The 21524-nt window shown below is 39.3% G+C and overlaps 3 protein-coding genes across 6 annotated transcripts in view; 1 reads left to right on the forward strand and 2 right to left on the reverse strand.

Moving 5' to 3' along the window:
- rasal2 (RAS protein activator like 2) overlaps nucleotides 1–10085 on the reverse strand; it is an 82087-nt gene extending 72002 nt beyond the window's left edge. The window contains exon 1 of one of the 2 annotated variants that reach the window (XM_057334943.1): nucleotides 9276–10085. In XM_057334943.1, coding sequence (XP_057190926.1) covers nucleotides 9276–9405 — 130 coding nt within the window. In that variant the 5' untranslated portion in view covers nucleotides 9406–10085. Of the gene's footprint in view, nucleotides 1–8284; nucleotides 8317–9275 lie in introns of those variants that run through there. The other variant, XM_057334944.1, reaches the window with a different exon arrangement.
- The window catches only part of LOC130554993 (dynein light chain Tctex-type 5-B), a 50119-nt gene continuing 33982 nt past the window's right edge, over nucleotides 5388–21524 (forward strand). For 2 of the 3 annotated variants that reach the window (XM_057334964.1, XM_057334965.1), the window contains exons 1-2: nucleotides 5388–5503; nucleotides 11655–11810. Coding sequence is in view for 1 of the 3 variants with exons in the window: in XM_057334963.1 (XP_057190946.1) it covers nucleotides 11792–11810 (19 nt within the window). In the remaining 2 variants the exon portion in view is untranslated. Of the gene's footprint in view, nucleotides 5504–11654; nucleotides 11811–21524 lie in introns of those variants that run through there. The other variant, XM_057334963.1, reaches the window with a different exon arrangement.
- Nucleotides 10978–12430, reverse strand: ankrd45 (ankyrin repeat domain 45). Its single transcript, XM_057334969.1, has 5 exons — nucleotides 12096–12430; nucleotides 11652–11819; nucleotides 11475–11569; nucleotides 11244–11382; nucleotides 10978–11111 (listed from the first exon to the last, which is right to left on the reverse strand). The coding sequence occupies exons 1-5, from the start codon at nucleotides 12331–12333 to the stop codon at nucleotides 11080–11082; spliced, it is 672 nt and encodes a 223-aa protein (XP_057190952.1). The 5' UTR covers nucleotides 12334–12430; the 3' UTR covers nucleotides 10978–11079.

Here is a 21524-nt window from a genome sequence, read left to right on the forward strand (position 1 = left end):
ATGTCAGTGGGGTTCAATGTTGTTTGGTTATCGACATTCTTCAAAATATCTTCTTTCATGTTCTGCGGAAGAAAGACAGTCACAGGTTTGGAATGACACGAGGGTGTGTTAACGATGAAATTTGGGTGATCCCTATTCTCAACAATTTCCTTTAAATGCATGGATCAAGTCATAAAACCATGTGACTTTTTGCTATTTCTGCCAACCACATCAAACCCCAAAGGAAGATAAATCATTTTGGTGTGAACAGGCCTTTACGCTTGACAACTGATAGAGCTGCGAACTTTAAGCAGAACCGATGAGCTATTGTTTGTGATGCATCTCCGGTAGGCCGATCGGTGTCATGGGAAACTGATGTCAGCTCTGCTTCACCTGCCGTGCCGGACGATCCTGATGTCACTGATGCAAACTGATGTCAGCTCTGCTTCACCTGCCGTGCCGGACGATCCTGATGTCACTGATGCAAACTGATGTCAGCTCTGCTTCACCTGCCGTGCCGAACGATCCTCCTCGCTCTCCATCCTACCGAGCCGTTTACAAAACCTGCTCACTGCACAGCCCTGATAAGATGCTAACAGACAAGGTGGAGTCACACGACTGAATGTCTTTTATAAAATAGATGAGACGCTCCCTGCAAAATCACAACGCTGGAAAGATGCGTTTCACAGATGTGCACATGCAAGATACAATGCCTCATACAGTTTGAACAAGTAGTACATGAATAGGCATTTAATGGCACGGACGTCGTGACTAGTGAATGACAAACATGCACGGCCAGTACATCCAGACTTCCTTCAAAGTCCTTTTATTATTTATGCAAAGGCACCACATCAATCGAGCTTATCTCTGACTGAGTGATAACATCTGAAACTTTGCTATTTTTTGTGCAATAACTGTACAGCTTTTTGAGTCGTGGTATTGTAGGAGCGCATTAGCGTGATAGACCAGTGGCGCTTCCCACAGCGGGTCTATCAGACTTAGAGGAGCCTGCAGTGCCCGACCCCGTTTAACCGTACTCTATCAAGAAATCAAACAGGGCTTGTCTAATATCCTTAGCGCCTGCAAAGCTGCAAAAAGCATGAAGTTTGCTTTTCTTCATCCTTTCATTCCCGCCCCGATCTGTTTTGTCAATTCCCACATCGTTGCCAAGCATACAGCGCGATCTGTGATGGGATCAGTCGCATTTGTTTAACAACAGCCCGAGCCAACGGCACACAACGTCAGAATATTCACAAACACATAGCCGAAACACGTCATTCACTTCTCTCGTTTTTATTCCTGATGGTCATGCAGTGCTTCTTATCACCACCTACATTGCAGCCAATACAGAAGATTCATATAAGGATCGGCATTTGGGTAGTTTTGGAATAAAAAATTGCTTTCACAACTGTCAAGAACTGGTCATATTTCACAATCAATACAAAAAACGCACCCACCAACATTTTGCATAAAAATTAGGACCATTATAGGGATACACAATATATCATCGGCCATATCGGTACCAGCTGTTAAATAGTCATTTTAATGTTTAACAGTATTTGCCTGATTTTGTTATATTAAAGTTGATAAATAATGAGCAATTTCCTTTGGTTGAACCACTTCGGGTGCATGCTGCTCACAGTTAAAATCCAGTACTGCATTGTCTGTCTTTAGCCTAGATACTGTATATCGGTCAATATATATCGGTTATCGGCTTCCAATGTAAAGAATGATCGGTTATCATTATCGGCCAAAATTTACACATCGATGCATCCCTAGACCTTTAAAATGTTTTGCAATGCAATATGACATTACTTTAATCCTTTTCTCAGGTGTCAGCAGCTTCATGCAAAGCAAAACAAAAAAGGATTTTTAAAACAAAAAGAAAAACATTTGTAAGAAAACATTGTAGTATTATTTGTGGTACTGAATTTATGTTAATTTAATCAAAATAATATTAATAAAAATTATTAATATAATAATAATGATGATTTTCTCTATCCATTTCATTTCTGCACTGCACTTTAACAAAAATATTGTTTTTTTATTTTCTTTGTGCGAAATTTACAAATAATATTTCAACACAATGCAGCAACTCCAATCAATCCCCAAACAGCAGCTAAACCTTCCAAACCTTCATCAAGGAAGGAACACACACTAGAGATCATACACATGATGGCAACCAGCCAATCAATCGCCTGCTCTGCTTATGGGGGGGGGTCTTGTTAAGAATGATGTCATTCAATGTCATGTTATTCGCAAACATGTTAAATGAAGTGAAGCATTGTGAAAGACAGACATTGTATTATATGCATTCAGTGGACTGAGCAGTAGGCTGTGTCGAAACGTTAAAAGCGAGATGTTAAAATCCATTCTGGCACAATGTTTGTTTACACCGAGCCGTCCAAAATAAATGTGCTTGCCTTAAGTGCACCTACAGTAAAAACCTTTGTAAATGCTCCAGAACGGAGTAAAAGAACATGAAGGCGCAGCAGAGGGTTCTGGTTCCTATCCGAGCATATCAAATAACCCTGCCGTCACATGAGTCCCTGCCCGTAACACGAGAATGTGGAAGTCCGTGCGCAGCGCTGCTTTTACTCTCGGCTTTTATTCAGGCCTATTTGTTCAAAATGATGATGGCGAATCAGAGCAGACAGGTGGAAAATTACCATGCGCACTTTTACGATGAGGAAGTGCTATTTTATTCCGAACCCATTTCATTACGGCTACCAAACTTGAGCAGCCGTTGAATGTTAAACAGCAGAACTTGACGGTTTATCATCAGATCTACTCTTTCTCGTGTTCCGTAAATATCTCCATTCATCTCCCTCTGGATATGAGTATCTGTTTCAATGGCAGGTGGACCTCACACGCCAGACAAGATATACTTCTCTTAACGGCTTGACACAAGCAATCCCAGATGAGCCGAAGGCTTATTGACGCGTTTTGCATTCGAAATGCCCACCCATAATAAATCGCATCCATCAGGGGGCCGCGCTAAAACACGCGCGTTACAATAGCCTGAGGCAAGAGAACATTTAATTACCAGAATCTGCTGCCTGGAGGATTCAGTCCGGCCTTGAGCAACTTCTAATGAATTATCAGCGAGCGCACAGCTACAGTGGATAATACAAATTGAACAACATTATAATTGGATTGGCCTACTTACAGGAAAAGACGAGTCTCTTTCCAAGCACAGAAATGCAAAAGCACCAAATCCTTTCTAATGCCGATTAACAAGAGGGTGCTGTTTAACTCATGAGTTTTATCACTATCAACCCAATTAAAAGCCAACCAATTCTGACAATCACCACCAGCCCCGTGGGGGGTAAGTAACACTCCTGTATCGGTCTTTAAAGAGCAGGCAGGAAGCGCATGCCAACGGTCTGCTGATATGCTCTAGTCTAACCGATAGTGAAGAGAGTGGCATGAGGTCTTTCATGAGATCTGCTCCACCAGAATTAATGTTCAGAAGATGAAAACACAGCTGGGAGAACTCGAGCTGTGGAAGTGGGAGAGTGTTCAGGGATCTACGCCATTTATGAAGGGAAAAAGACATCGCTTAGTTACATTACAAGAATAATGGTTTATTTAAAATAGCTGGAAAACCCTTCAAAAATATAAATTCCCCAAAAATGAAAATTCTTTCACTGTTCACTCGCTCTCGTGTCATTTCAAACCCACGTAACTGACTTTCTTCTGCTGAACACAAAAGAAGATATTTTGAAGAATGTTGGTAAACAAACACCATTGAGCCTCATTGACTTACATTGTATGGACACAAAACCACAGTGACATTTCTCAAAATATCTCCTTTTATATTCCACAGCAGACAGAGTCATATACAGGTTTTAAATGAGGGTGAATAAACGAATACAGAATATTATTTTTGTGCAAAGTATCCCTTTAATATAGATATATTTTCATATATTGCGGCCGAACAGAAAAAACATTATTGGGCGACTGTACCATTTATTGGCTGATGCCGATAATTAAAAAATTCCAAATATCGACCCAACAGCCACCACGATATATATACTTCTACTACTAGTCATTATAGAAAAATATTCATGCGACTAACCAATCAAAATAGGTGGTTTTATTGGACGCACGCGCCTGGCCTGAAGTCAACTTCTGGTCTATGTTATTTAATTTACATTATTAATAATTTATGTAAATATTTTATTGTATATTAATTGTATTGAATAAAAGCTACTTAATGATTATTTGCGGAGGTCTACCGGAAGTTTGGGCCACATATCGTTTGCGTATGTTGTTGCCGCTAAAATCAAATAGAGAGCAACCCAAAAAATTATACTATAAATAAAAAACAGATACAGAGGTACAAAAAATATCTCGTTCGACAAATACGTTTATCCAAGAACGATCAGGAATGAGCCTAAAAACAGGAAAGGAGGCTTCCTGTGTTTTCAGGTAACGCCTGGAATCCCAGGACATTGTCTTCTAGCCACACAGTCTCCACGAGTGAAAGGAAACTGGTGGAGAACTGACAGATACCTGACTGTGTCTCCTGAGAAACACCAGAGCAAAGCACTCCACTGAACCCACAAGACAGTCCTCAAGACATCCTCGCATTTTCCATCTCATAAAAAGACAGCTGACTGGCCCAGAACTATCGGCGTGTTCTTCTAAACCGTATACACAGACAAAGGCACCTTTGAACCGGCCTTGTGGGAAGAAGCAGAGCAGCCTGGTACATCGGAGCAGAGCATGTGAAACGCTTGTGACTACAGTGAACTCAATTCAGTGCGCTTAATTAGGGGGATTTTTCAAAGTCAACATTCAACGCAGTAGGTGACTCAACAGTAGTACCGGTGTACTAGATCCCCTCGACTGAGAGGAATGTGCATCTTATTACTCAACACTCAGTAAAACTGCCATTAACCCAGTCAATTCCACAAGAGGATGTGCTAGAAGATCTCCCAATCTTTCTTGGTTTTTCATAAAAACTTTAATAGGCTTAGAGACAAGACTAATGCACCTTTCAATGATCCACATTAAACAGGGTCTAATCCTTATCTGTATGATGCTTAACAGCCTGAAAATCAAGGAGTAATGGAAAGTCAAGTCAAGAACACATTAGGGCTTTTCACACTTGAAATCGTTAACCCCGGGTTATTCTTAACCCCAGGTAAACAGAATCCCGGGTTGTCCATTTCACGTTACTTATAATTTACCAGGGGTTAAGAGATAACCCTGGGTTTTCATAACCTGATGTTTCGCACTTTACATCACTAAACCCTGGGATAACATTCTTATTTGCATATTTGCACTGTCAACAGTCATGATTGGATAAATACTGCAGCATCAAACTGACTGAATAAAAATCGTGCGTGGTCCCTTTAAATAACCGAATACCTTGTTGTTCCGCATCCGGGAAAAAGTGACGCCTCGCAAATCCCTTTTAGCCGCCTAAGAAGTTACTTACTCAAATAAATAAATAAAAAACTCAAAGGATTGTTTACACAGAGTTTCTGTGACTGTGCACAGCTTGTGAAATGAGGTAAGCGCTGTTCAGTTTTTGATTGGGTGTCTGTTGCTAAGCGTCTGGTCGTATTATTCTACCCCTGCTTCATTTCACACTGCACACGTTTGGACCTGCAATGCGGGGTTAACCATGCAAAAGCGGTACTATAACCCCGCATCAAAATTACAAGTGTGAAACATTGGCTTACCTGGGGTTAAACGCGAGGTTTAAAATGAAGATAACCATTTAACGATTAAATCTTTAACTTTGCGAATGAATTTTGATCCGTTGACCCACACAGGTTGGCAGTCGGGGAAACTTGGCTCCCTTGCTAAAACAAGCAAGTTGTAACCATTTTTTGTCAACCTCGCCGGCCAAAACAAGTCCAAGAATAGACAAGTTGGCACAGGAGTCCTTATTCTTAACAGATACATAAAGGAAATAAGCGGGCGAGGAGTCGGCCAGCATCGTTATTGAGTTATTTCAGCTCTGGAATGTCGGGATGAACGCACTGGTGCCGGTGCACTGGAATTTTGGAATCCAGTCCATTGAGGTCATTCTCAGAACAGGCTGCTTACATCATAGTCCTGGCCCTGTCTGACAGCTACGACGAACGAGAGAACAGGTCAAAGCGGGGTGGGGGGGTGGTGCGGGGTTGTATGGCGTCGGGGGGTGTAGCAGCACGCACATCCTGAGCCGTCCGCAACCAACACAATCCCACTATTGACTCCGGCTCCTCCCCACCCTCCCTCAGCTTCCTCTGCAAGATTAAACACATCCAAGCAGCAACACCGTAAGCATTCAAACACATTCGCTTTCACCCACCGTGGCAAAACTTTAGACTCTAACTTTTCCATTTCACTAGAAAGGCCAGAATGGAAAATCAACATTTTCAGGCCCGAACAGATGTCAAATCTAGCAATGTACCAACCAACCCAAATTCTTATGTACTATCAGCAGCACTTTGTGATGTGCAAAAATAACAGGAAGTATATTTATATAACTCCCACGCTTTGAATTAGTTAACCACAGACAAACACATCTTATTACAGAAATCTCTCAAACACACTGTCTAACCACAACTCCCAATTTTTAAAGACACAGTTCACCCAAAACCTGTATGACTTTCTTCTGCGGAACACAAAAAAAATGATATTTTGAAGAACGTCGGTTACCGAACAAAGGATGTACCCATTGACTTCAATTGTATGGACACAAAACCAATGCAAGTCAATGGGCGCCGATGTTGTTCGGGTACCAACATTCTGTCAAATATGTGTTGTGCGTAAATGATGACAGAATATTCATTTTTGGGTGAACATCGTTTACTTCGGACACAAAAGTACCTTAAATGAGCCTGTGGGAGGACCTAAAAGCAGATTATAAAACGGTCAGTTCTGGTCCTTGATTCTGATTGGCTGAGCGGAGTTCTAAGCCGTTATAAAATACCCCAATATATAACGGCTGACCGCACCACATAGCCTAAATATCATTTTATTTACTTTATTTTATGAAACCTTGCTAAGCATATGGACTAACCGTTTTATAAAAGCAATAAGCCTCGCGAAGCAGTGGGTTACAGTGAATTTTATAACAGCTACGGGTTTTAGGCACTCCGCTTCGCGTCATGCCACAACGCCCTTATTTGTTATAAAATGCACTGTAACCCACTGCTTCTTGGGGCTTATTGCTTTAACATAAACTATGACAGATCAGTCATGTTATTAGCTCCCCAGATGTAAAAAAGCTATGAATACACAAAAACATCAAAGTAAAAACAAGTCACAAGGCAAAAATGAATTCCCCTAGACAGCTATGATTCATTAAAACCTCGCCATGCTTTGCTTATACACAAGAGTGATGCTTAAGATGATGAACATGTAACTGCACTGGTAATTTATTTATGAATGATATGCTTTAATCTCTGTGTGTGGGGGGGTCTGACTGCACTTTCTGACTCATACACACAAGTCATTATTGTCTCATTACAACACAGTGACTTCTGGTGGTGAGTTAAACAAAAATCCCAAGGAAACACAACATTATGTCATAGGGTGTTGGACAGCACATGAACAGAGAATTCTTTAAGCATTACCACATCCTGTCTTCACTTGAACTCTAGGATCTTCATTTTCCTTTTTTTAATACAATATCAGAGACAGCGGGGTAATGCGGGCGTTCACTGGCGAACAGAGCTAGATGTCCTGTCTCTCACGTGAAGTCCCCGGTTTCAACTTACATCCTTAAGAAGACCGGCTACCATGACAACAGCCCCTGGCAACATGTCTATAGGGTCTATAGCGCCGTATAGTATCTTCCCTCCACCTTTAGTTAAAACAAACCTATAGCAACACAGTCATTCTCTACAGCTTATTGTTGTGAGCATAATGAAGATGTAAATATAAATAAAATTGTCCAGTAGCCTGCACACTATGAACACCACCCGACACCATGACGCACAAGTCTGCATTTACATCTTTGTCAACAATGTGATAAAACCTCTGCTTCTGTCTCTCATTACACTAAACATGAACAACCCCATCTAGTCAACATTCAAACCTATTATGTGACAGGGTTTCCAACACAGCCCTTCCCTTAACCACAACTCATAATACATGCATTTAAAGCTTGCGTTTGTCATTTACTCATAACAGCGTGTCTTTACGAACCACACACATACTCAAAGATATTTTTGTTTCACTATTAGTGAGGTACTTTTACAGACACCTTCCCTGGATTTTGCATCAAACTAATGCTATTTCTATCCCTTTAAAGAGATAGTTCACCCCAAAGTAAAAATTGTAATCATTTACTCACCCTCAGGTTGTTTCAAACCTATATAAATTTCTTTGTTCTGTTAAACACAAAGAAAGATATTTGTAAGAATGTTAGCAATTTTCAGTTCTGTGACATCATCCACTACCATAGTAGGACAAAAAAAATGTTTATTTTGTTATTCTGTTAAACACAAAGAAAGATATTTGTAAGAATGTTAGCAATTTTCAGTTCTGTGACATCATCCACTACCACAGTAGGAAAAAAATATTGTTAATTTTGTTATTCTGTTAAACACAAAGAAAGATATTTATAAGAATTTTAGCAATTTTCAGTTCTGTGACATCATCCACTACCATAGTAGGACAAAACATATTGTATATTTTGTTATTCTGTTGAACACAAAGTGAGATATTTTGAAGAATTTAGGAACACAAAGAGTTCTGGGGCACTTTTGAATACCATTAAATTGTTCCTATTATGGCAGTCAATGATGTCACAGATTTGCTAACATTCTTCCAAATATCTTTCTCTGTGTTCATCAGAACAAAGTAATTTATACAGGTACGTAATTACATGAGGGTGAGTAAATGACAGCATTTTTATTTTTGGGTGAACTATCACTTTAATAACACGTGCACGGCATTGGACCGAAAGAAAAATGATTTGCTCAATTTTAGGGAGTCGGTTGTCATGATATTTGACCATGATGTTAGTGAGGACATCTTCAGCAGTAATGAAATAAGCCGATAATAAGGTGCTGCTGGGACAATAAAAACACCCTAAAACTAAACATCTTGCTTTGACATCTCGTTAAAAATGTTGGATGTGGAATATAAAATCCCCGTATCCCTTGAAGTTATGGGTGTCTACTTAGGGTCACAAACAAGGGGGAATAAACCATTTGGGCCAACGTGTTGCTATACTCAGTCAACGTTGTGTTATTTAAAAACAACAATAAACCAACTAGTATTTCCGCGCGTTTGGATGAACACATTTAAAGGAAAAGACAGAGCCAGTGAAAACGACTTACCGTACACCCGCACCCAGCCCTGCTGTTGGCAAAACGAGTCCATCAAAATCCCATCGACCACCGGGTCCAGGGAAATCATGCCTCCCTGAACCGACTCCACGTCGCCACCGGCCATTGAATCGGTCTCCATGCCGGTTCCGCCTCCTCCACGGTAATGTCCCGGTAAAGACGCCAGCCCGGTAGATTTACACGACAAAAAAGCGTGCGAAAAGTATCAGTGTTTCTGTTATCGAGCTTAAAAATCATACATCTAAAAATAAACACGCGAAGGTATGAATAAAAGGTTATGCGCGTGCGGTCCTAACGTATATTTACATCGCTGGGCATTGAAGCTCAGAGTCGACAATTAGCCTAAATAAAGTAAAACAAAGCAAACGTGAATAAAATACGATTTTGCTACCTGAAATACCACAAGTTCTTGTCAAAGCCACAAAAAGTGCAAAGTTCCACGCGAGTTGTGTTAAAAAGAAGCAGCAGTCAGAAGATCAGCAGCAGGAGCTCGTGAGTTATATCCGGATGGATTGGACGAGTTTTTCCCTGTCTGTGTCCATGAGTCAACAGCAGGAATAACTGAATGAATCCAGACGTCGGCTTTCCCACTGCTGAATCCACAACAGGAGTTTACTGCATTGCCCTTGCGGCTGTTTGGAAGACAAAAATCATCCAAGTAACTGTTTATTGCTCTGTCGTCCACTTTTAGTGTGAGTCGTTGGTCGGGACTCCCTCCCTTCCTCCCTGTCCTGCGGTGAGGACAGACAGCCCCTTTCACACTTCAAAATCCACACCGCTTTTCCACCTCAATCACATCCCGTTGCCAGCCTGAGCCTGTGCGCTGGGATTCAGGGACAACTAGAAGATCACCGACACGATCGATCACCACGCGAGCGCTTTAAACTGCTTCACTCACGCGCGCTTATTTTACCCTTCCGTTGCCACTTTGCAAAATATTATAGCGTAATTGCTGAACGTGAAGTAAGATTTGTAATGCTAATTTAAATGCTAAATAGATGTGGACATTTTCGACCCTTTGAGGCATGCTTGAGCATGGTAACTTATGCGTTTTTTTATTTATTATTGACGATGTGTTATTACTATTATTATTTTAAAATGACTTAGTCTAATAAAAAAAGCAACATTCAGTATGTAAACGTTTAACGTTATGTAGCGGAACAACCGAGCATGCAGAAATCCACTGGCTCCCTCTCGTGTTTATTATTAGCATTACAAGATTATAGCTGTTCTTAAAAGTGCATAATTTAATATATAGACGGTTTCATCTGACGCATACTCGGCCCGAAGTTAACTTCCGGTTTATGTTTGGTTATTCATCTGGCTAGTGGCAGTAACTTATATATTAATTTATTTGATATAATGTAATTTATTTTTTCTATTTAATTTATATTATTATTTACTTCTATTAATATTTCGTTGTATATTAATTATATTAAAAATAAAACTACTCAACAGTTATTCATTCTTTGAGGAGGTCCAGAAGTACAGGCCATTCAAACATTGGTTTATGTTGTTGTCGTTGAACCCGTCTATAATAGTGTCATGTTATTGTGTATAGTTTTATGATTTTATGACAGCATTTCATTATTTATCCTCTGATGAAAATCATGAGTCGTTCAGCAATGTTCATCAAGATTTATTTATTCATTTATTCAACACAAACACCCAGGTGTTCAGTATTTGTAAAGCGTGTCATAGGGTTTATAACATCTTGTTGTTGAATTACATCTCCACAAAAGCAAAAAACATAGAAAACATGTAGTGCAATGAATATGTGTTTGTAATTATAGCTCTAATTCTTTCTTGTCTTAGTTGGGGTTTCAGCTGTGGGGAAAAGTTCAGGAATAAGAATAAAAGGCATACAAATATTTTTTTACAGATATTTTTGAAGTTTAATAAACAGCTGTAAACTCATTCTTGACAGTCTTTTGTGTAGATCATGTTATTAATACTCACACATCGTGTTTAGACTGAGCAGAATAGGTTCAACTACACTTTCAAGGTGATTCTTCTGTTCAATGAACTCTTGAATTGTTGCATTTTTGGTGCTTTGAATCCAGTCTGATTTTGCTGAACAGGTGTTTATACATATGTTCTAAATACCAACACACATACAAAATTTATTTTTGGTTAATGTTTGGGAAATGTGATATTTATATGTTAAAATACAATTAAGAAAAAAATGACCTTGTCCGCCTTATTTAGCTTCCCTTGACCTTTTTCTACATCAGCTATAGTTTCCTTGACTCTGTTTATTAATGCTTGCAAATTTTGTTTAGCCTCTGTTGAGAAGAATAACATGTGCATTGACAACAAGATTTGACAGCTGTAGATAGGCTATTCTAAACTGTTTCTATTTCTCACCAGCCCATGCAAGGTATTCTTCGCAGTCCGGTTTGCAATAGCGACGGGCCACATCAACTGCCTTCTCTCCAAGGAAGTTGGTGGCTTGTAAATCAGCGTTGAGCTCAACCAGAGTTTTCAATGTGTCCAGCTGACCCCACATGGCAGAAGAATGCAATGGTGAGTACCCTACCAATAGAGCATAATAAATAAAGTCACGCTTAACCTTATATGTCATTTTACAATATAGTTTTTATTGAACACAGTGGCAATTGAGAAAGGTCTAATAGCTAATAGACTGACAAGCAAGTTTTTCCCAGGGGCGAGTTAAATGATGGCAATTTTTCATTAAGAGGTTATATTATTTTTACGTGTAGAATTGCACCTTACAGCCTATGCAGATTTAGGACAAGCTAAACTTGTAGTAAACTTGTAATAAACTAAGTAAACTTGTTCACTCATTACCGCGCAAGGTGAGCTCATTGACGTCAGCGCCGTTCTTCACGAGCTCGCGCAGGATGCAGCTTCGTCCTAACATGCACGCGGTGAAGAGGGCGCTTCTGCCCACCTCATCCTTTTCCCACAAAATATTCCTCGATTGTTCATTGTCGGAGTCACTCTTACTTTCCAACAGACTCTTTAGTCCTTCTACATCATCTTCTAATGCACATGAAAATATAGTTTTCTCCACAACGCCCTGCATTTTCTTTACGGAAGAGTGACGTTGTTTGCTTGTTGTCGATAGCAACCGTTGTCATGTTAAGTGCTGTTTTTCCAGTAGCCACGTGGTGTCGGTGTTGCTTATGTTATGAAAAGGGAATTTCAAGTGTAATGGATTGGCAAAACTAGAACAATTCATTGTTATCACTGGCTACATTAAATTATTGCTGTTTAGTGTAATATATTACGTATATATTATTATATAAATGGCTAATTCTAAAATGAACGGCAGGAAAAAAAATGGACCCTCATTGATGTCTGTGCTGGAATCAAATTGTCAATAAAAATAAATTTGATTAATAATCATAAATATATCAACTAGAAATGAATATGTGGAATATCATATTTAGATCAATTCTAAGAATATATGTATAAAGAACCACATATGTTAGATAGGTCTATTTATACATAAAGACAAAATTAATAAAAGCCCCCTAACGGGTTTTGTCTTTTCAGTTAAAATATATATTTTTTGTCATACATTGAATGACACTAATATTTTAAAAGCTGTTCATTTGTTGGCAGAAAGTTGTTCTTATTATAATAAATGTAATTTGGAAAATACATGTTTATATCCCTAAATGTTAAAAGTAACAATAGTACTAAATATGACTAAATTGAAATATGTATTCATTCCTTATACTCTAAATTAAATCACCCACTATAAATAATAATGCTTCATCGAGTGTCAAACATATTTTGAATGACGTGGAATTGGGAAATAATTCAGAAAATAAGTGAAATTCATGTGGTGAATTAACTAAATTACATAAAGGTCACTTTGCAGAAAGGGCAAGTGCTCAACTGACATTGGAATTTTTTCAAGTGCTTTAATTAACACACAATGCGTTTGTATTTTCTACTAAGAACTTCCCATAACTAATAACTTCCTCAAACTAGTAATGCTTATTATTAAGACGGTAGTCATTTGACAATCAACTGACACTTTTTATTAAAAAGTGGTCAAATGACAGGGAATTTTGTGAGAGTGACCTTTTATGATGATCCACTAGATATTTGTGTTACCCGGCATATATCACCAGACCGCCATCATTACATCACGTGAACGGGGAATTCTGAAGTAGAAATCCATTTGACAAGATAAACAGAATTTACATGTTAACCGACATCATGTCATGCCACACTGATGATCAACAGGTTTTGGAGAGTCACGTTACAGAGAGAGTATGTGTAACTCACACAGAGATGTGTAAACAACATGAAATGAATACAAATGTGTCAAAGGTTCGGACTGCTGTCATCGCCGTGTTTAAATGTCCACCCCTTCCCTGCTCACGATGTCCTACTCTGTCATTGACGTCTATTTGTAGCATCTGTGTGTCCCGTGTTTGACATGACTATTTCCAGTTACTATTTTAAGCCGAGGAGGAAACGTTTTATGATGTTGGTCAGTAATTATGGGAAAACCGGGAAGAGGCAAAACTGAAATGGTGTAAAAAGTGGAAGATTGTGGTTGTCATTAAACTCAAAGAGAGACATATACATCACTAATATTGCGTTTCACTTACAGTACATCGGTTTTTCACAATTTTGTATAAATATTCAGGAATAAAATGACCAATGTCCAATCATACAGCTAGTTTAAAGCCTCTGTTGATATAGAGGGAGTATTCATGATAATCCGCACACCTGCACATCTGACTGTCTTCGCCATTTATTTGCGAACTGTCAACATCCTCCGAGGCGTTAAAGCTTCTGTAGTTATGCTTCGGTTCTCCAAAACTGCAAAACAACATATGTGCTTGTCCAACGAGAGCTAATTTGCCTACAGGGGCTGTCATAAAATTCAGAGATTCACTGATAGGTGTCACAACACCTTGGCAAACACTTGCATTGTGTCTGAAACAGGCCTTTGCATTTCGTAGGCCACAACTTCTTACGTCAGCCGTGTGCTTTCGTGTTTAATCACACGTCTACATTGACCAGTCCCACGGAAAATGATTACGGACTGAGAATCAACACGGTCTTGTATATGCTTCGCAAGTCGCTTACATAATGTTATTGGAGTATTAACACTGGGGTCAATTTCTGCCAATCTGTCCAAAAATGCAATTCAAGTTAAAGCCGTTGGATAAGAGCGAGTGCGGGGCTAAAAAAAGCAACGTCACGACATGAAACGTTCAATTGCTTGAACGTAATGAGGAGGAGACGTTCTGCCCCGTTTAATTTGGAATAATCTCTTTCTGACGTCACGTTTGCTGTCTGTTATTCTCATTCTTTTGGTCTGGATTTCTATTCGGCGATTGAGTTCAGGTGCGTGGTGGTCTCCTCCAAACTGCAGTCACAGCTGAATCACACTTCACTAAAAATAACATACAGTCAGATGACTGTGATGATGGGAATGAGTAGGATTCCGAGTCCACTGGTTTCTATACAGTGAGCTGGAATTATCCCGCCTCCGGATTACAGCCTGACATCTACATGACGTCTTCCCTAGATGCTACCGTGTAGTAGGAGCTCCGAACTGTTCCTGTAAGACTCTTAATGGTCTGGTTTCTGTATATGTGTTTGCTTTCCTGACTCATGAGGTTGGATTGACTCTCACAGTGACAGGTGAATGATTCTCGTGCCGCACCTGTGTAAAGAATACAGGTCTAGCTGCTTCATTTTAGTTTTCACATCAAAGCAGATGAAGACATAGCTATTTCCACTTCCTTCGTCAAGGCTAGATTTGAAATTATGATATTAATGAGGTAATAATATGGTCTTTTTGTGGTAGTGGAAGAAAGTGAAAGTCAGGGGTGTCCCACTTTCAAAGCCAAAAGTACCAGGCAGCTCTCAAATGAAAAAGAAAATAAGACAAGGGGAAGTTCAAGATTAGAGAAACTCTTTAGACCTCACAATAGTTTACAAATAATTCCCATTCATCCCACGAGCCACACGATTCCACTCACACAACCTTTGGTTTCCTCACAGTCAAACTGAGGGACGTTGGTAACCCGTGACGCCTGTTTTTTCGTTAGACTGAACCAACACTCCCCTCATCCAGTTCAACGGTCTTTCCTGTCAGAAGCAACTAAACCTACCTGTCAAACAAGGCAGGAATGTGATGCAATTGCATATGGGTTTGTGGGTCGGTTTTTGAATTCATGAAAAATATCCAACCCTTCACATAATTTCTCTTGCTGGAGTGTTATGTAACCAGTTTGACAGTTACGATCGCCACATAACTTGTGTTTTCATCTCCTGCTTTGGCGACGTTTGGAATGACGTTAAAGGGACACTTCACCCAAAAATGAAAAGTCTGTCATCATTTACTCGCCTTCGAGTTGTTCCAAATGTGTATACATTTCTTAGTTCTGATGAACACAGAGAAAGATATTTGGAATAAAGCTTGTAACCAAACAGATCTCAACACCCATTGACTCCCATAGTAGGAAAAATGACTTTTGTTCTGTTGAACACAAAAGAAGATATTTTGAAGAATGTAGGACAGCAAACAGTTCTGGGGCACTTTTGACTACCAATGTTTTATTTCCTACTATGGGAGTCAATGGGTGTTGAGATATGTTTGGTAATAAGCATTATTCCAAATACATTTCTCTGTGTTCATCAGAACAAAGACATTTATACACATCTGGAAGGTTAATAAATGATGACAGAATTTTCATTTTTGGGTGAAGTATCCCTTTAACATGAGCGAATGCATTCCAGCAGCAGGTGTGACATTTCTATAAATTCTTAAATGCTTTTTACAAGTCCTTTTGATGAAAACACACAGCACAGGGGAAATACCAAAAATGTGACTGTATGACTCATCCTTCTGCGCAACACAAAAGAAGATATTTAGAGAAATGTGCCGGGTTTTGTGTGTATACAATGGAAGTCAATGGGGGTCAGTGTTGTTTGGTTACCAACGCTCTTCAAAATATCTACTTTTGTGTTCTGCAGAAGAAAGAATTTTCATTTTTGGATGAACTATCCCTATGACTAAAGTAATAGAACTGGAACAACGTGCAGCACTTATTTTTTTCAATGCCAGGAAATGATCTTTTTCTAATGTATCGCTTGAGAATTTGATCTGTCATACCTCAATAACTAAGAGTTATGCCATGTGATGCTTTTCAAAAGGGTGGGAAATTTGATGGGTATGCACCTTTGTATCTGTATCTTTGTATCTGATCACTCTGGTTTTGGTGATGTGATGAGCAACACAACTTCATGTAGTTACATTTGTTGACAGTTTTTGTTTCTGAAGTGCTTTGAAGTCCTACTGCACGCTTTACCTTGTCTGATTCATCAGAAATATTCCTGTAACCAAACAGCAGGTACATCTGAATGCAGATACACTGGAAATCTGGAGTTTTAGGATTTCACACATTTTTAAGCAAAGAAAAGGCATGACATGAAATGTTCAAGATTCTTTTAAGGCCACTAAAGGTCATTTTGGATTACCTTCAATATGTGGCATTGACAACACAGAACATTCTCAAATTTTACAGGTTTATCCTTTGGAGTCCTTACAAACGGAATGCATCATACCAAATACTAAGAAACTCAAGAATTATAAAAAAGAGGTCCTCTCTCACAGATATATGGGAGAATAAGTAACACCTATTATCATAGGTTTCTTTTATACGTTTTTTTTATTTCAGCCACATGATATACAAAACATTCTGAACACATGCATGGAAGTTCAACAAGATTCTGTGCTAAACAAAGACAACACAAACACACTTTTAACAAAACCCATCTTATTAATGTCATAATCTGGCAACACAAATTTGAAACTGTTTGGAAACAACAGTCCAACTGTGGAACTTTTCACCATCTATGATTTCTGGCTGCAACAAGTTCAAGCCACGTGTCCCCGTTCGGTGGAAAAGAAAGTGGTCGGAAAAACAGTTGTGCTATTTTCGAATGCTTTGAACGATGATGATCTCACTTTGCTGTGTGTGTGTTAACCACAAAAGTCAACAGGAAGCTGACGAGCCAGAGAAAGGCTGCGCTGCGTAGAAACAATCCAACGCAAGGAAACAACAGTACACAAACCGTTTTGATCGAAGAGGCAGCAAACAAACATTGTGTGTCATGTTCACAGGTGTGTATTTCAAGAAGTTTCCACAGGATGCATCTATAAATGGGTTGTGTGTTCATATAGTCTGTTTATCGATGTCACATACATGACATATGTCAATGTGCTCTTTTGTTTCACCGAACGCTGAAGTTTACAGAGGTGAGGTAAACCAGAAGCCTCATTATGAACATTAGGATTTTGTATGCATAGCCTTTTTGTTAAAGGTTCAAAGTGAAGATACAGCTGGGGCCAAAGGTGATATGTGTTAAAAATAAAGGTGCTTAAAGGGTTCTTTACAGCGATGCCATAGAAGAACCATTTCTGCTTCCACTAGGAAGCATTCAGGCAAAGGTTCTTTAAAGAACTCTGTCTTTCTTACTTTTTTATAACCTCAAGATCTTTTTGTTTTCGCCACAAAGAACCTTTTGTAAAACAGAAAGGTTCTTCAGATGTTAAAGGATGTTAAGATGTTCAATTTGGACAATAAATGTTCTTCTATGGCATTTTTAAAAGTGTAGTTAGAGTGTTGTACATTATATGCTTTTATTGCCCCTTTAGATTAGATTAGGTCAGATTAAACCACGGAAATATGAGGCGTCAATGGTAAGAAAATATACCCAAACCGTCACTGGGATGGTTTAAAAAGGTCCTAATATGTACCATTTAGGTACAGATACTGTATTTGGTACCAGTATATATACCCATGATGTAATAGGCACGCTTTAGGTGCAAATGCTTATTTTGAAATAAAATAAATAAAAAAATACTTCACCCAAAAATGAAACATCTGTCATCCTTTACTCACATAGTTGCTCCAAATCTGTATAAATGTCTTTGTTATGATGAACACAAAGGAAGATATTTGGAAGAATGTTAGCAATTTTCAGTTCTTGGACCCCATTGCCTACCGTGGTGGGACATTTTAAAATGGTATAGCCAAAGGTGCTCCAGAACGGTTTGCTTTTCTCAGTTCTTCACAATATCTCGTTTTGTATTCAACAGAAGAAAAATGAGTTAATTTTGGTTTTTAAGTTAAACACAATTCAGTTTCTTATAATTTCAGTTCAAAATGACTTGTAATTTAAGGCAGCTTTTAAACGAAAGTTCTTACGTTGAAATATATAACATTTTTACAGTGTACCTGTCGTGAATCTGCCCCATCTTGTCATGTCTTTCTTGATATTGTAGCAGAATCACGGCAGGATCCCTTGTTTTATGTGAGAAAGCCATGAGTTGTTTACGTTTTACATCTCATGTGCTTTCTTGTGTCTTGTCATTGGCCCCGCCCCTCTCGTTTCATGTATTGCCTCCCTGCCGTGTCTTATGTTCCACACCTGCCCCTCGTTGATTATCCCTCGTTTGTCTTCCCTTTAAAATGCCCTCATGTGTCATTGTCTTGTTGCTCGGTCATTGTGTTTGGTGTGTTAGTTCAACGTCTCCCAAAAGTGCAACTCTGTGAGTCTCTCGTCTTGTCCTGCCTTGTCTTGCTTGTCATTTAGATTATTATTTAACGTATTTGACTTCCTTGTATTTTGCTTTGACGTTTGGTCGTGTTTAGTTTTGTTATTTCGTCCTGCTGTTTTTTCCCCCTCATGGGAAGTTTTTGTTGTAGTTTTGTATTTTAGTTCGTTCTTGTTTTGACACCCCCTCGTGGGTTTTTCCTTCGTTTGGTATTTGTAAATTAAAGTCTTTGTTTACCCCGTCATTGCCGCTGCCTGCGTTTGGGTTCTTCCCTCCGCTGTTCACAACAGTACCACTCCAGTTACAGCTTGAGTACGTTTTTTTCCGGAGAGTGTGGTTCATAAACTTGTGTGTCATTTTTTGGTCAAGCCTCTTTAAATTCTTCTCACAACTGCACTTTAGTTTACACTATAAGTAAATGTCAGTTGTACATCACGTTTGACCACTGCTGTATGAGAGTGCTATTATGGAGATGTTTATACATTACCAAAGTGTACCACCGTGCATTCAAGCTATACATTTTACCAACACGTGTGTTTTTTCAATTGATCATCACCCATGACCTTTGTGCTTCTAATGCAATGCTCTACCAACAGAGCTACAGAAGCACACATATTTGTGTTTTATAGGTGCTTTTTCTACCTTCACATCTGCTACAAAGCAGACCGGACGACAAGCCTGATAATGATACACAAGCAGTGTTTTGTTGCTTTGGACAGACAGATCCCTCTTCTCATTGTCTGTAATTAAGCAGTGCTGCATTCCACCTGCAGTAGGCACAGATTGATCACCCTGATGCCTTCTTGGGTCTGTTCCAATGCCCCACATCTCATACACATTGCTTCACTGAGCTCTGCCAGAAACTGAGGGAGATTTTGAGTTCGGAGAGGTGCCATGCGTTTGTTCTGGCACATTCTGTGCAAAAATAAAGTTATGCTATGTGTAAAGTGAAGTCTTTGACGAATACTGAAGTTGTTTACTACTGGAATCTATGTTTCTGTCATGACACATATGCATGCGATGTGGTTTTAGCACATTTTTGAAGTGTCAGGGTGACAGATAACAATTAAGACTCCAATAGAAAATGTCTCGTTAAGCTGCCTTTGTGATGGTACACACAAAATGACAATGCAAAGTATTTACAAGACATCCTTAATGGCTAAGTAATAACATCTAGAAGTTGTTGTTATAAAACATGCTTTTGTTCTTTTTGATGTCGTTTTTTTTTGTCAGGTAGCAGATGCATTTTAACCAAAGTTGACGCACGCACTTTAAATGCAGGGACTGTCCCCCTGGAGAAATAGACGCGTAAGTGCTTCTTTCTCAGGGACAACGGTGATGGGTGGGAGGGGATCTCAGTAACCGGCTCATAGTCAAATCCTCGTCTGCCATTGAACGGTATTATTTACATTAACAGCCCACATGACTAATGATAAGATTGCAACTCATCTGATATAAATGTCTTGGCGCGAAACGTTGACACTGGAGATCCCGGTAGATCTCTAGTTTATTTGGTCACCATTGCCTGGCAGCAAGCCTGCATCATGTGCATGTTTCAGTCCAGATCCCCTAACCCTTATGTAACCCTGTACTGGACTGCCAGTAAGGCCTATTCCAGGTACCGTAGGCTAGTAATGCCTGACGGCTGCTCTCGCTGTGGGATTCTCTTCTGGCCTTGGCAGTCGTTCCTATAATGCCTGTTGTCTGCTCATTTCACTGTGCAACGTCTCTGCACTGGGTTTGTTCGGCTTTCTCAATAGCTGATGTTAAGATACTCACAGACTGTATCCGAAACATAGGAAGCCACGTCTGAATGAAATATTTGCGTAACGTCTCGTGTGCCAATGCATCCTCGGCTAGTTGGATTTTGAAGGCATTTCATGGACATTAAAGCTAGTAGCGGCTTTGAAAATCACACTCTCCATTCGAAGCTCTCTCCAAAGTCACGGCTCATGTCATTACAGTAGGCTACATGTACATTACCTTTATACACTTGGCGTCCCTTTTTTACAGATTCATGTTTTTGTGGTTTACCCTGAGAAATCACATTATCATTTAAAAGAAAACGTTTTCAAAGTTTCTGTTTTCACGCGCCAAAACACTGTTGTCATATAAATGAACATGCAAAATGCATACAAAGTTTAGTCCCTGCTTAAAAAACAATAGAAACCAATAGAAAATGTGTTGGATTTAATGGTTATAATGTGAATTGTATTGGTTTTAATGGAAACTACAATGTTGTGTACTGGTATTTAATGGATTTTACCGGTGGGGTGTTTGGCAGATTAATCCTAATGAAATAATTGCCAAAACACACTACAAAAACAATTTTGTAATGGTTTTAATGGAAAATGGTCCATTATGATAACCCTGAAAAAAAACCCAATAGAAACCCAACAGAAACCATTACAGAAATTCTAATGGTTTCCATTAAAATACTGTAACAAAGTTCAAAGTAGGGAAGGAAGGAGGCGAACATTTAAACAATAAATTTTAATAAAAAATAAACAATAAACAGCAGTAAAAACAGGCCGGCAGCCCCTCACGGACGACTGCCGGCCACACGAACGTAAACAAAACTTAACTTTTCCGGGCCCGGTCCTCTCTCCTCGGCAGTCCCGTCGCTCGTCCTCTTATGCTCCCTAGCTCCCCGTGAGGCATGCGGGACCGGTGCG

This window comes from Triplophysa rosa, linkage group LG5 (genome assembly GCF_024868665.1).
Source record: "Triplophysa rosa linkage group LG5, Trosa_1v2, whole genome shotgun sequence".
NCBI lineage: Eukaryota > Metazoa > Chordata > Actinopteri > Cypriniformes > Nemacheilidae > Triplophysa > Triplophysa rosa.